At 41.9% G+C, this 16,358-nt stretch overlaps 1 protein-coding gene across 19 annotated transcripts in view; it reads right to left on the reverse strand.

Annotated features, from left to right (window-relative positions):
* The window catches only part of ITSN2 (intersectin 2), a 93,227-nt gene that overhangs the window by 55,252 nt on the left and 21,617 nt on the right, over window positions 1-16,358 (reverse strand). For all 19 annotated transcript variants that reach the window (XR_014546317.1, XR_014546318.1, XM_083606365.1 and 16 more), the window contains exons 5-11: window positions 12,268-12,431; window positions 11,079-11,273; window positions 8,664-8,760; window positions 8,284-8,426; window positions 6,294-6,357; window positions 4,888-5,025; window positions 4,711-4,799 (exon numbers count right to left, since the gene is read on the reverse strand). Coding sequence is in view for 17 of the 19 variants with exons in the window: in XM_083606365.1 (XP_083462491.1) it covers window positions 4,711-4,799; window positions 4,888-5,025; window positions 6,294-6,357; window positions 8,284-8,426; window positions 8,664-8,760; window positions 11,079-11,273; window positions 12,268-12,431 (890 nt within the window). In the remaining 2 variants the exon portion in view is untranslated. The remainder of the gene's footprint in view (window positions 1-4,710; window positions 4,800-4,887; window positions 5,026-6,293; window positions 6,358-8,283; window positions 8,427-8,663; window positions 8,761-11,078; window positions 11,274-12,267; window positions 12,432-16,358) is intronic.

Genomic DNA, 16,358 nt, shown 5'->3' on the forward strand with positions numbered 1-16,358 from the left:
CGGCCCAACAAGGAAAGCTTCAAATTTGACCATATTTCTAAGTCTTTTTTCACTTCTGTCCAACATTTCTCATAATTATCTTTAAATAAGTTTAAGTTCTTGGCAGTCATATTAACCCCCAAGTATTTAACTTTCTTCACTAATGTTAAACCTGTCTCCTTCTGAAACCTCTCTTTCTCAATCGGTATTAAATTTTTCTCAAGAACTTTGGTTTTTGACTTGTTCAACTTAAATCCTGCCACCTGACCAAATTCTTGAATCAGCTCTAATACTCTTTTCGTACTAGATTCTGGCTCCTGTAATGTTAACACTAGGTCATCTGCAAAAGCCTTCAATTTGTATTGTTTAGCTCCGACCTGAATACCTTTAATCAGACGGTCCCTTCTAATCATATTTAATAAAACCTCCAGGACTGAAATAAAAAGCAGTGGGGAGATTGGGCAACCTTGTCGTGTACCTTTCTCTATCTTAAATTCCTCTGTCACCACGTTGTTAACAATTAGTTTAGCCTTTTGTTCTGAATAAATTGCACTTATACCATTTTCAAACCCTTGGCCAACCCCCATCCCCTGAAGATTTTTCTTCATAAAACTCCAAGAAATATTGTCAAAGGCTTTCTCCGCATCTATAAAAATTAAAACTGCTTTGGTATTTATGTTCACTTGCAACTTCTCCAAAATATTAATTATATTCCTCGTGTTGTCAGACAAGTGTCTACCTGGAAGAAAGCCAGCTTGGTCCTTATAAATCTCTTCCACTAATACTTTTTTTAACCTGTTAGCCAAAATGTCAGCAAATATTTTGTAATCCACATTGAGCAGGGATATGGGGCGGTAGTTCTTAAGTTGCGTCTTTTCAGACTCAGTTTTCGGTATAAGTGTAATGTAGGCTTCCTGCCACGACTCCGGTGCCTTTTCCCCCTCTAAAATTTCATTGCAAACCTCCTTTAGTGGCCGAATTAACCAATCTTTCAAAGATCTATAGTATTTGGAGGTTAAACCATCTGGCCCTGGAGATTTACCCAACTGCATATTCTGAATGGCACCTTCCACCTCCTGTTCTGTAATTTTGTGACTCAACATTATCTTATTTTCTTGAGAGATTTTTTGTAGTCCATTTGTTCTTAAAAATTGGTCTAAATCAGTCTCTTTCTGTGGCCCTTGTGTATATAGTTGTTTAAAATATCTCTGGAAACACTTTCTAATTTCCAATGGATTCTGTATGTTCTTTCCATCTACATCCAAATTTGTAATGGTATTTAATTTTTGTCTTTTCTTCATCTGCCAAGCTAGCAGTTTCCAACATTTATTAGCCGATTCAAATGTCTTTTGTCTCATCTGCTTAATTTTCCATTCCACTTCCTGATTTATCATTTTCATATATTGTACTTGATATAACTTAATTTCTCTCAGAATCTCTTGCGATTTTGGTTTCGCTCTTAGTTTCTTCTCTCCCTCTTTTATTTTCCCCAAAATTTTATCTTTTTTCTCATTTTGAGTTCTTTTCTTTATTTCATTCTGTTGAATCAGAAACCGTCTCATAACCGCTTTGCTTGCGTCCCAGATTGTTCTTTTTTCAACCGTAGTATTCAAGTTTATCTCAAAATAGTCTCTCAAGGTTTTTTGGGCCTTCTTGGTAACCTCTTGATCTCTGAATAAGGTGTCATTCATCCTCCATCTGAAGGAACCAATTGGTGTTAATTTCATCTCCATCTTCACCGCATTATGGTCGGAGCAAGTTTTTGGGCAAATTTCCACTTTTCGAGTCTTAGGTGCCAGTCCTCTAGTTATCCATATTTGGTCAATTCTTGTCCAAGTCATATTGGCTTCAGAAAAGAATGTTCCCTCTCTTCCAAGGGGGTTCTTAGTTCTCCAAATGTCAATCAAGTCCATATTGTCAGTCAGTTCAAAAAAGGTTTTTGGTAGTCTGCCATCTTTGATTACCACCTGTCTCTGCGACTTATCCATGTTTGTGGATACCACTCCATTCATATCTCCCATCATAATAATGTTGTAGTCCATATAGTCCAACAATGTCTCATGCAATTTCTTAAAGAATTCAGACTTCCCCTCATTTGGTGCATAAACTCCTACAATCAAAAATTTCTCTCCTTGTGATTGAATCTCAATTGCAACAATTCTTCCTTGTTCATCTTTAAAAACAAATTTCGGTGATAGGCTCTCTTTGGCGTAGATAACAACTCCTCTCTTTTTAACTTTGTCCGATGAAATAAATTCTTGACCCAGTCTTTTATTAATTAGAACTTTCCTGTGGAGCCTTATCACATGGGTTTCCTGTAAACAAATTAAGTCCAATTGTTCCTTTTTCAATAAATGGAATACTTTCTTCCTCTTCTCCGGGGAGTTAAAACCATGAATGTTCCAACTTAGTAATTGCAGAGACATGATGTGTTTATTCTATTTTCCTCCAACTGCTCCCAAAAGCTCTTCTTGTTCTGACGGTGGTATCCCTTTTTTTGATTTGTACAATCCCAAAGGTAGTGGTGCTGTGTCGAAAACTCCTGGTCTCAGGGCTCTTAACTCTTCTAGTGCTTCTTTTTGTAAGTCTTCTTCGTAGTCTCTCAGAAATTTTTCCTTATCTTCCACTGATCTAATTTTGAACTTTTTCCCTTTAAAGGTAAAAGATAATCCCTGGGGGAATTCCCATCTAAAGACAATGCTGTTTCTTCTCAGTAGGGCCACCAAGTCTCCGTAGTTGGTTCTCAGGTCCAAAAGATGTTTCGGTATATCCTTAAAAATCTCGACTCTCGAATCGTTAATCTCCAAGGTCTTCTGAAAGTGTGCACTCAATATTTTATCCCTCTCTTCTTTCGTTCGGAGGGTAACCAAACAGTCTCTCACCCTGTTTTTTCTCCCTCCTCTTCCAAGTCTGAAGGCACTCACTATCTTAAAGTCTTTTTCCAGCTCCAAATTCCAAAATTTCCCAAATTCCTGTGTAAGATAGTCGCTCAGGTTATCTTTTTCAAGTTCTGGCACGGCCCTGATCCTCAGGTTTGTCTGTTTCTCCTTCAATTCGATCATAGACAATAAAGACTGATGGTCCCCAATCTGTTTACGCATAGGTTTTATTTCTTCCTCCACAGCCACTACTTTTTCTTTTGCTTCCTCAGCTATTTTTCGAGTGGACGCAGATTCTTCCAGCAGTTTTTCAATAGATTTTGTATTTGAATTAATGCTGGCAGTATTCCCGTCAATTTTATTTGATTGTTCTGTAACTTGTTTACTTAGGCCTTCCAATTTCTCATAAATTTTATTTAATACAGAAGTAAATTCCCCTTCTGAGGCCATTCCTTTTGGTTCAACTTCTGCCAGATCTTCCTCCTGTGTCACAGGAAGGCCGGGTACAGATGCTCTACGTTGCTGGGAAACAGTACTGGGCTGCTGCACTCTGACCTTGCCTGATCTTGTTGCTCTTTGTTCAGTCATCCCCCTTTATCTTGAGTCAAGGTCAGATCTTACCGTGGAAATTCCCTAATGTCCACAGTGGAAAATTCCCCCAACTAAATGCACAACTTCAATGTTCCTCTAGGGGGACACTGTAGCAGCCATAAAGTTCACAATAGAAAAGTCTTTTCTAACTTTCCATGTCCCCTTCAATAAAAACATGCAACAGTTTCCAGTCCAAAGAAGACCCTCAAAATGTATCTCCCTTGCAGAGTTAATCATTAAAAAGTTACAATGTCCATAAGTAGTGCGAGTCCCAATGTAGCAGTTCTCATAAGCCTGGCAGTCCGTTCCCAAGGGTTTCAACAGAAAAAAAAGAGAGTTTTACCTCTATTTTTCCCAGAAGAAATAAAGTCACTTTCCCTCTCCCCCCCCTCTCCTAATCTGGGGGGGAGTTCTTTCGCTTTGATGTTTCGATTTAAGACTTTAAAAGCTCCGCTCTCCAAGTATTAGCATAGAAACGTCTTTGCTTTGATCTGTTACAGAAACGGGAGGCGGACTTCCTGTTTACACCTTCCCGCTTCAGTGCCAAATTAACGCCTTTTTTCTTCTTCAAGTCCAATCTTTTAATTTCACCTACTCACGGGTAGTAGTTTAGCAGCCGAATTGTCACAGGAAAAAGGTCAGCGCTCTTCGGCAATAGCTACGCGGCTTCACCCCACAGAAGAAGCAATTGACTCGCAGCACCGCGCTGCTCCCGTTACGCTCCGGACCCCCTTGCGGGGTTCCTTCGCTGATTCGGGGGGCGCAAATGGTGCCCGCCGAGTCCCACGCTCGCAGGCTCCTTCTGCCTGCGATTTCCGATCGGGTCTCCGCTTCGCCGTAGCGGATAGACCCACTTTCTGCAGGGCTTCTCCCTCTTACTCAGAAGGAGACCGCCATTGCCGTTGGCGCTGCCTCCGGAAGCCTGACCACTGGTCTTGTCAGCCAGGGATGATGAGAGTTGCAGTCCAACAACAGCTGGGGGATCAAGTCGTAGAAACACTGCCACAGTCCAACCACTCTGACTCCACATAGCCCAATGTACTGCTTCTTTTCGGTCCTGACAACATACCACTGCTACTGTAAACAATGTATACTTGAGTCCTACAATTGTTATTAAGTGCTCAAATGGCTTCTATCAAGCAAATTGAAGTCAGGCACACATAATATCTGAAATATGGGATAAAACAACATTTCTTTCAGTTCTAATGCCTTTTTAAAGTCAACTTTGCACTCTTAACATAAAAAAGAACCCCACTGTTACCTGGAAGTTTTTGGGGAGGTTCTTCTTCCTGCATTATTTTCTGGTATGTTGGCAGAACACAATCAGTATTTTCAGCACCTTTTCCACTTCTAGAGAGAAGAAACAGGGATTTTTTTAAAAGGACATCTTTTCCATTTATTATACAATTTTAATAACATACCATCTTGTGTTATGCACCTCATAGAAGGTGGCACTAACTCCGGAGGCAGTGTTAGTGGGAGAGGCTGCCCAGCTTTGGCCATATCAGTCAGATGCATGGCTAGTATGAATTCCTCTGCTTTCAGCTGTCCATTGCCATCAACGTCAGCAAGTGACCTAGGAAGACAGAACAACTGCATTAGAAGAACCGAGGAAATATGAAACAGCAATCTCATTGTTTCAATGCAACATTCTAGTACAATATCTTCAAGATACCTCTTACTAACTCGAACAATTCTGAAAAAGCAAATACCCACAAAAGCACATTTGAAACATAATTGGGCCTGCATGGCAGTTTCCCCCCAAATCATGCTCACTTGCCTCATACTCGAATTCACATGTGACATTGGGTGAGGGGAAAGTTGAGGCTCCAACAAAGTCTTGAAATGGGCTGCCAACTCTGAACTGCCAAGCAGCTGACTGACAGTGAGAGCAAGCCCACTGGGACTGTCTGTGCAGCTGAGGTGGAGCTCAAAGTCAGGTGACAGGCGTTGGTTCCAAGTTCTGTGAGATTGGTTGTGCCACTGAGTTCCCCACGTGGGACTCCTTGGTGCAGCTGATCCTTGAAGGGCTTTGCAAAGGCCCCTATGCAGCACTCTGTAAAGATGGTACTCTATGGTACTCCAAAGCACTGTGCAAGGTTGTTCGCAAGTCCTGTGTGGTGCACTGACAACTGTGAGAAGGTCTACATGCCCCAATTCTTGATGTCAGGTGAGGAGTGAGAGCATCCTGTGGTCAAGTCTAGCCCCATCCTTGTTCTAAACCCATACATTGTTAATGTTTTGATGTTTAATGCATTGAAGGATATTAAATTGGAGTCCAGCTGATTTTAACTGGAGAATTAAACACCCGTTTTAATTCTCCCAGAGGCATGTGGTGTGAAGTAGTAGGACAGGGGTCTTCAAACCACGGTACGCAGGCCAGATCTGGCCCACTAGACTCGTAAATCCGGCCTGCGGATCCTGCCAGCCACTCAGTCAGTCACCGCGCGCTGAGGTAAACCTGACGCGGCAAGGCATTTCCTTGGAAAGAAGCCGCGGACGCCTCACCTTGCGGGGACTGACTGAGCGGGCGGCGACACTTCTGTGGCTTCCGATTGGCTGCAGAAAGCTCATGCAACCTTTCAGAGTCCCCACGCCACCACAACCTTTCATTGGTAGAGCCGCTGCCACCACTTTTAATTAAAGATAATTTTTTAAAAAAGAAATTAAACAGATATAATCTCAACACCAGAATTCTGCAATTCAAGAATAAGCATAAAATAAAAAGTTTACAGTATTAAATATGCAATGTAGACTATTACATTTCTTTAAAAATTATTCTATGCTTATTAACATTGAGCAGCACAAAACATCAAAGTCTTATCAATTTATGTGTGGACTTACCAAATAGTAGCTAACTGTGTCTGGGAAAGGTTTGATTGCAGAAGAATATTTTTTGCCTGAAACCCTGAGTAAATCAAAGATGAAGAGTATGTTAATATATAAATCTAATTGCACTCAAGAACCAGTGATATTTTTTACCATCTACAGGCCAGGGCTCATCCACACTTTTCTTTGTCCTGTGATTTATTCTGTTTGGACTGTGATTTCTAGACATGGGTCTGAGAGGTTTTTCTTTTGTTACGCACTTTCCCAGATGAAAACTTGCTTATTACTGCTGGACTGGAACAAATGTCAGTTTGCAGAAAACCTGATTGACATTTGCTCTGATTCAGCCATGAACAGCAGGGTTTCCCAGGGAAAGTGATGGAACAAAAGAGAAACCTCTCAGACCCATGCCTACAAGCCACAGACCAAATGGAATAAATCACAGGACAAAGGGAAATGTGGATGGGCCCTCGTTTGGTTTTACTCGAAATATAATTTGAAAAGTCTTAGTCTGTGTTATAATAATTTAAGGTCTCAAATATATAAATTAAATGTACAAGGCAAACATGTACATAAATACATAAACCACATGTCTGAAACAGTACAAGAAGACAGTCCTGAAACCATTTTGACTCTCCCAAACTGACCAAATGTTTCTCTACAAGGAGGAAGGAAATGAAAAAGCCTCCGCATGGTCTCTGTGCTCACAAATCCTGCCTTTAGGGCACATTTAAGGTGTGAATAGGGTGCGCCTGTGACCCGGATTCAGGAATCACCGTATTTTTCGCTCTATAAGACGCACTAGACCACAAGACACACCTAGTTTTTGGAGGAGGAAAACAAGAAAAAAAATATTCTGAATCTCAGAAGCCAGAACAGCAAGAGGGATCGCTGCGCAGTGAAAGCAACAATCCCTCTGGCTGTTCTGGCTTCTCTGATAGCTTCGCAGCCTGCATTTGCTCCATAAGATGCACACACATTTCCCCTTACTTTTTAGGAGGGAAAAAGTGAGTCTTATAGAGCAAAAAATACGGTAAGTAGTTATAACAACATAAAGGTAAAGGTACCCCTGACCATTAGGTCCAGTCGTGGACAACTCTGGGGTTGCAGCGCTCATCTCGCTTTACTGGCTGAGGGAGCTGGCGTACAGCTTCCGGGTCATGTGGCCAACATGACTAAGCCACTTCTGGTGAACCAGAGCAGTGCATGGAAATGCAGTTTACCTTCCCGCCGGTACCTATTTATTTACTTGCACTTTGACGTGCTTTCGAACTGCTAGGTTGGCAGGAGGATAATAACATAAGAGTAGCCAAAACCCAGATAATGCAATCAGGTAACTTGCCAGCCAGGAGATAAACAACACACTCAGGATTCTGCTTTAGACCGCCCCCTGTGATGTAGGTATGATGTATTGGGGTGGTGGTCCTGGGCTACACCCCTTCTATGATGTATGTATGATGTTTCTGGGGGTGGTCTGGAGTTTGAGGGTGAGCAATTTTACAAGTCTATATAAGGACAGGCACACCTTGGTTCTGGGTCCTCCTCCTTTCCTGCGTGTGAGGGGAGCACCCTGTTGCAACAGCTTTAATAAAGATCAGGCTTACTAGCTGCTTTGCTTCTCAATTTTCTCTGGTTGGCCTCTGTTATTTTCTCCTACCGATGGAGAACCTACAAAGGACTCTATAAGGGCTCTTGTGTACCCCATAAGGGAATAAGGGCAGATTTTGTTTACACCACCTGCAAAGATACACTTATTTATAAACATCTTCAAACGTGCAAGTGCAGTTAAATATTACATTTATACTGGGATTTTATTTTCTTATATAGGAAAATTATTCAATTAATTATAAACTTAATCTTCAATTGCAATCCCTTTCCTTTAAAAAGAAATCCCCCTTAGAACATACTGCATTATGCACAGGAGGAAAACTTTTTGTCAATTAACTCATGAATCACTCATGAATCTTTACCTTTGCAAGTTTAAATATAATACTGTAATACTAACCTGACAGGTATCCACTCATCCCTTTATCAAGGCTATTAAACTTCTGCCTGTATTTTAATCTGGAAGCCTGAGGAACTGCCCAGTCTGAAAATCCAATCTTTGGTGAATTCCCAGTTAGTGAGGTAGTAGAAGAAGAATTTGAACTGCAATATGAAAAGAAGATCACATTTCAAGAAATCTGGTATTATATAAATATATGTTCAAACTGGAACATTGTTCCTATGTTTTTGTGCAGCAACAGTTTATGTGAATAAATGACTTCTGTCTTTCCAAGTACTCACTTTTGTGGGGAACCAGATAGATTGCAAAGACCACCCAAAGAGATCTTGAAAAAAACCGAAACTTGCAATTGAGACATAAATCTGCCTGAAGATCCCTACCTACTAGAGCCAAGATCTATCAGGGACTGTGTCTTCTGGATGTTGGCACCACCAAATCCGCCCATCATGGGACTGTATGAACTAAAGTGAGGCAAAGCTGAAACAAGAGAAAAGCACATAGTCCACAATGCAAGGCAAAAGCATCTCCATGGATCACTTGGGCACCAACCTGACTCCATACCAAAAACTTTAAAAATTATTACTATTTGGATGAAAATTTTCAGTAGAGAAATAAAGTAAAAAAAGTGAGGAAAAGTGAACATGAACCAAAAACAAAAAACAAAATGAGAGAAAATTACTTGTAAGTATATAAAAATGTATAAAAGTATTACAATTATTCTAACGAGCATAAACTTATTAAAAAGTCAATATTGCTTTTTATAAACACATTCCAAATATCATTCCAAATGCATTCCAAATATGATTATATTTATCCATACCCAATTTGTTTCTATCTTACAAGTGTAGTCCTATCTTCTATGCATTGTTCAAAGGGGGCCATGGTATTATCCTTCCAGCATATAATTAAACATTTGTGCCCATAACTCTTTCAACTCATTTTTCAAATGGTTCTGTCTTTTATTTTTAAGCTTGTTTTCATAAGTACATCATTTGGAAATCCATTTCTGACCAAAGTGGTGACCCCTTTTGCACTGGTTGCATTTCCGGCAAGAAAAACCCACCCCACCCAGTCTTTCTATAATAATTATTTATCCTGTTCAATTAAATGGGTCTCTTGTAGATAAGCTACGTCAGCCTGCAATCACAGAATAATAGAATTGTAGAGTTGGAAAGGACCACAAGGGTCATCTAGTCCAACCCCGTACAAAGCAGGAATCTTTGCTCAAGGTGGAGCTTGAACTCATGACTCTGAAATTAAGAGTCTCATGCTCTACCAACTGAGCTCAAATATGTCAAAACTAGCTTTTGCTTCTTGGATTATCAGTTTTGACCCCTTTATGAACATTCTTCCATTCATCCGTTTAATTGACTGTATAAACCAAAATTCAATTTCTCCCCTGTATTTAAATATACAATATAACTCCTAGAATTTCTAACAAATTCAGAAATTACACAAACACACTAAGCTTAACACAAACACTAAGCTTAGCTGGTGGTGGTTGCTCGTGAGTAACCAGGCAGGACTCCGACCTGTCTTTTTACAGGTTTTATTGGTGCAAACTATTTACAGTGCAGAGCCCCAAAGTTCATGTCCGTCTTAGTCGCTTGCAGATTCTGGGAGTGCCCCCTTCCGGTTTCTCCCCCAGCGTAAGAACTTATACACCCCAAATCTCCGCCTCCCCTCCATACGTTTCACCCGTCTGCACAAGCAGGGTGACGGAAGCAGCGTGTGTGCCTCCTGGCCAGCCGGGCTAGGTGAGGCGCTTGGGCTCTCCGTAGCATCTTCGAGCCCTCCCTTCACCCAGCTACCCCCCTCCCCCTCTGGTCCACTGGAGGTGGGGCTTTCTCCACTGCCGGGCGAGGAGCTGCTTCTCAGAAGCGCCGGAGGCTCTCTCTATCCCCCTGCCTCCCTCCCCCGTTCTGATGGCAGTCCCCTGACATTAACTTATTAGATATATGCACACTCTATTTCCCAGATTAAAAATAAGCCTTAAGTAAATAATAAGAATTATTTTAAACTGTGCTTATATGAGTGGAAAAAATGGATAAATAACAATAGAACAAAACTTTTTTTAAAAAACAAAGTGCAAAACACAAAGCTCAAAAATTAAGTGGGTAAATGAGCAAACAAAGAAAAATAAAAACTAATGAAAAAGAAAAAAAGCAAAATAAAAAAATTGACTCCATACCACAAACTTGACGAGCTTTGAGAACTAGTCTGACTACAACACCCTAATAATTTATGCTAATTTATAGCCCAATTCTATTTTTTCATTTTCTTCAATACATTCTCTATGGGCAGCACCAAGTTGTGTAACTTTCCTACCATGATTTGGCAGGGCCCTTCTTTAATAACAGTGAGCCTCAGAGGCTGAGCAGGAGGACTTACGAGGTAAGGGGGTGCTTAACCCTCTCCCTTCCTGACATTTGTCCCCTCAAAACTAATCTCCTCCTCTTTTCCCCACGAACAAGGAAATAGCTTCCATGGATTAGTGACCTTGAGTAGGAAAACAGTATAAGGGAAAAGGCTGAGTACCACCTCCATCTTGCTCTCCATAGCAACATCCAAACTTTCATTAAAACAACAAAATATTTGGGGCGGGGCATCATGCATACAATATTTCCAGTGGAAAGTGGTTAGCGTAGCAAGAAGAAGGAATTTAAGGTGGAAAAACCATCAGTTTAGTATTTGCTAGGAGGAGATTTTGCATTCAAAATCAAGGCATTGGCCAACATCCAACTCAGATTGTCCAGACTGGAAGTATGCCTCTTGTCGGACATGATGATACTTACTTGAAGAGTATGGTAGTGGCTGGAGGAGGCTGGTTGTTCCATTTGGCAATGCAGGTGTGCTGGTGGAAGGCAGCAGAGGAGCAGAAATAATCAGGGGGGGGATGGACGTTACAGAAGCAAAAGAGGACATTGGAGCTAAAGGTGCCATTGTAGGAACTGATGCTGGAATAGACAGGTTTGGCATACTGCCCATGCCTAAAAGAGAAACCAAGTTGTTAGTGATAGCCACATAGCTGTGAACAGCCAGGAATTGGGGAGACATGACTCACTTCTACTAGAGAGATCTACACCAGGGTTTCCCAAACTTGTGTCTCTAGCTGATTTTGGACTGCAGCTCCCATCATCTCTGACCATGGGTCCTACGAGCTAGGGAGGATGGGAGTTGTAGTCCAAAAACAGCTGCAAACCCAAGTTTGGGAAACCCTGAGCTACAAAAACTAGTTTTAGATAAGAGGTCTATGCTCACACATAAGTTCTCCCTAATAACACATGCCAGTTGCCACAGGCTTCAGGAAAAAAGAACAAGCAATATGTTCCAAGTACTTGCTTTAAACCAATAGATGTCTAATATACAGTACGATTAGAGGAAGAGAATAATTTGTTCAATGGCATCCACTTTAGGCACATTGAAAGGTTTGCCTTAAAAAAGTAGGGTTGTTTTTTGTAAACCCACTTAGAACAGCAGACCAATGCAGCAGGCAGCAGTTATGAGTTGCTCTGTGGTCTCTGCAGCCACAGCAGGCACTGCAATTCTCCAGTGGCTTGCCTTCACCCCCCGAGGCACACTCCATTGTCTCTCGAGACAGACAGGTGCCAACAACATATCACAAACTGCTTTCAAAACTCACCCTACTTTTTAAAGGATCGTGCCATATGGCAAGCATGGTTGCACTTTGAAACATGCAAGTCCTAACCCCTTTCCAGCACATAGAATTAGCTGCACTATTTCTGAGGCCCATCCTTATTACGCCATCAGAGCGCAGGAGAATCATCTCAAAAGTACTCATTATTCATTTTTATGACAAAAATATATGATAATATTTAGCTATATTTTCTGTACATATCTTTAACATCATGATCTATGGTCTAATGATAACAGATTTGAACACAGCTATTTATTTATCAATAATAATTTAAGAGGGGCAGTCTTGCTCCAAACACCTGTACATTGATTCATATTCATGATTACCAAAACGAGCAGAAATCAAGGGAGAGAATGCTGGAGGTTGCTTCATCATTGGAGGGAGAACCACGGGCAAAGGCTGGCCTTGTAGCTTTAGTTTGATGAGTTTCATTGCTATAGAAAACTCTTGCTGATCCATTTTCCCATCCTTGTTCAGGTCTGAAAGTGCCCTTAAAAACAACAATACAATAACGTCTATATATTTGTATATGTTCTATAGTTCAGTAGCAGAAGACTATTTTCCTTGCCAATTACTCCTATTTAGCAGGGAGCTCTTAGTATTTCCACCCCCACCCCTGGGTTAACTCTTCAGGAGCAGCATCTACTGGAAAGAAAGCAAGGTTGCTAGAGGCAAACCTATGAATTACCGAATTTTATCCTTCACCTAGGTTGGAGAGAGGTTACAACCGAGCAGAGAATGACAGAAATTGGGCAAGAGTAGAATTGGGACATTAATCACCTGAATTGCTCTATGCTCAAAAACTCCACTGCATCCTTTATATAGAAGTGGGATAGCAGCTCTAATCACTTGGCTCAGAACATTAGGATTTATATTCCACCCTTTCATAGTAGAAATAGAGCCGAGAGTGGCCTACAGCAGTTCCAAAATATTTTTTTAAATGCTTACACAATAAACAGTAACGCAACTAACATATGCTGACAGAGTTAAAGTCTTCAACAGTTGCTTCTATTCAGAATCCCAAGAAGCAAAAACATTATAATCTGTTCTGTTTCATCCAGTTGTCAGAAAGAATTTTGCAAACAGAGTGATAAGAGCATAGATGCTGCATATTCTAGTAAGTGGAAGCTTGGGTTGCGAATGTGATCTATGCGGGATGCACGTTTGCAACCCACAGTGTTTGCAACCCGCAGCGGTGCGTCAGCGCACGTGCGGGTTGCGATTCGGCGCTTCTGCGCATCCATGACCCCCAAAACCCGGAAGTAACCCATTCCGGTACTTCCGGGTTTCGGCGGGTCCATAACCAGAAAAAAACGCAACCTGAAGCGTCTGTAACCCAGGGTATGACTGCAATAAAAAAGGCAGACCATATACCTAAGGCAATAAGGGTACTATGCACCACCCAAGGATCAGAAAATGCAACCATCATGGCAGGAAGCATGAAAACCTTGCTGCTTGTTTACAGTTTTTGTGTTTTTACTCCAAACTCAGTTAACAGCACATGGCACATTCAGAGGCTGCTAGCACCACAGATGCATTAAATTCAGTCTGTGCTCCAAAACATTAGTCTATTCTATCCTAATATTTTTGTCCTAGGACAGAAATTTAGATATACAGATCATGCCATTCAACATTTCTCTGACGAGAATAAGATAGTTGTAAAGAACAACAATATTCGGGGGGGGGGGGCAGGAGCAAGACGGTTTGAGCATATTACACCAATCCTGGTCCAACTGAACTGGCTACTGATGAGTTTCCAGGCCCAATTCAAAGTGCTGGTTTTGACCTATAAGGCCTTAAACGGCTCAGAACCGCAATACCTCAAGGACCCCCTCTTTCCCCATGAACCTACTCGGACGCTGAGATCATCTTCAGATGCCCTTCTTTGTATGTCCCCTCCTTCTCTGCAGTAGCTCCCCATCTGTGGAATGCTCTCCCCAGTTCACCTGGCACCTTCACTATACACCTTTAGACGCCAGGCAAAAATGTTCCTTTTTAACCAGGCCTTTGCCTGACTTGATCTACATCCTATAACGCTTTTTAAAATGCTGGCTCTTTTTTTGGGAGGGGGAGGGTTATTGTTATTGTTTTGATTTCATGTATTTGATATGTTATGTGAACTGCCCTAAGACCTTCAGGTATAGGGTGGCATAGAAATTAATTAAAAAATTAAAATTAAAAAAATAGGAACAAATCATATCCTTAAAAATCCTAAAAATCACTGCACCCCCCCCCCCCATGGACATATGACCTGGGCTGCTGTGCGTAAGAGAAACCTGGTGGACAAGCAGCGGCAAGAACCGGCCCACCTGCTTCATCCAACCAAGTCTCTTACACATGTCAGGTCAAGTCCTCCATCCATGATCAAGTCATGGATGGCAGTGATTGTCACAGTTAAAAATGGCCGCTGTTTCTGACCCTTGAGTATGTGGTTGGAAGATTGACCGAAGAAGCAGAAAGAAGGTCAGATAGACAGGCTGAACTCCAAGAGCGGAGGATTTACAGCTGAGGGGGCCAGCAGCAGAATCTGTCCATGGAGCAACGCCAAGGTTTGGACTTGGCCATGGCGGTGTGGAGATGCTATAGATGCAACCAACCCGGGCATCTCCAACGTCAATGCAGGGCAAGACTTCCAGGAGACGACGTGGAGCAATCAACGCAGAAACGTAAGCAGAAGGGGTTCTCTTCAGGGAAGAAGAACATGCGTTCTGCTCAGTTTGTTTCTGCATTTTCTCGAGAGGAGAGGAAGATACCTCGAGGAACATGGTTGCTGGACTCTGGGAGCAGCAGGATTATCTGCAACAGTCGGGAGGACTTTAAGACCCTGGGGGAGCCAGCCGATGGAAAAGACTCTATCTATCTTGCTGATGGTCGTAGAAGCAAGATTGATGGCCAGGGAACATGTTTCCTGCAGTGCTTGAACACTACTCTACCAGAGACTCTGTTTGTCAGCAGTTTGGACTATTGCTTACTGTCTGTAAGCTGTTTGATTAAAGCAGGGTATAGTGTTAAGTTCACGCAGGATGGCTTTCTGATAAAGAATGGAACTCAGGTATGTGGCCATGTAAAGTTGGAAAATGGGTTATATGTAATGCAGAACAAGCCTGTTAAGGTTGATGGACTTCCATTTCATGCGGCTCAATGTGGTGTGTTCAGTTCTTTTTTGTATTCTTGTGTGGGGTCTGAATCCAATTTTATGTAAAAGGCGGTATTGGAAAGTTGTCTGTGAGCCTCCTGAATGTAGTCAGTTTTGTTCATGAACAAAACTGACTACATTCAGGAGGCTCACAGACAACTTTCCAATACCGCCTTTTACATAAAATTGGACTCAGACCCCACACAAGAATACAAAAAAGAACTGAACAAGATTGTTAAGGAGCTACCCCCACACATCCAAGAACAGATCCTCACCAACACACCAACAGAACCTCGACCAGGAACTTTCTATCTTCTACCTAAAATACACAAACCAGGAAATCCAGGACGCCCCATCATTTCAGGTATTGGCACTATTACAGTGGGTGTCTCCGGTTATATGGACTCTGTTCTCACCACATTAAGCCTGTTAAAGCAGCCCAGGTGGTGCAGGATAATTTGCCAGTTCATAAGGGGTGTGTACATGAACTGCACAGAAAACTGGGTCATGCCAATTTCCGTGTGCTTTCAGAGATGCAAAAGGTGTGCAAGAATCTAAAAGTGAATAGCTGTAAGTGTTTTCTAGATTGCAGTGTATGTAAAATGGCCAAATCTAAGAGGAAGCCTGTGGCTTCTAAAAGTGACAGAGTATCTAAAGAGGTTTTAGAACTTGTCCATTGTGGTGTGATAGGCCCTTTTCCACAGAAGACTGAAGGGGGCGTCAGATATGCTTTTCTGGTAATAGATGATAAATCACGTTTCAGTTGGTTGTTTTTGTTAAAGCAGAAATCTGAGTATTTCCCCACATTCAGAGAATGGGTTGCCCAAGCTGAAAAGCTCTTCGTTCGCCCTGTTGTGCAGTTGCAAACAGATAGGGGCGGAGAATTTCTGAACAAACAATTTGGGGCATGGTTGCGACATAAGGGGATCACTCATCACCTGACTAATCCTTATAGCCCTGCTGAAAATGGTCTGTGTGAAAGACGTGGGGCTGTGATACAGTCAGTAAAGGACTGCCTGCTAGTGGATGCAGGGTTGGTCCACAACCATAGGCTGTGGAGCGAGGCTCTCCTTACCGCGAACCCTTTGATTAACAGAACCTGGTCTAGCTCTATAAAAGATATTCCTTATCATGTATTGTTTGGGAAAGAACCAGAGTGGACAATGCTCCATAACTGGGGTGCTTGGGCACATGTAAATATCCCCAAAGCTCAGCGTCAGAAAGGGGGTGCTAGAGCGCAGAGACTGCGGTTTGTGGGATACCAGTCCTATGGTAAAGGGT

The sequence above is a fragment of the Podarcis filfolensis genome (genome assembly GCF_964270895.1).
Source record: "Podarcis filfolensis genome assembly, chromosome: 3".
In the NCBI taxonomy this organism is placed as follows: domain Eukaryota; kingdom Metazoa; phylum Chordata; class Lepidosauria; order Squamata; family Lacertidae; genus Podarcis; species Podarcis filfolensis.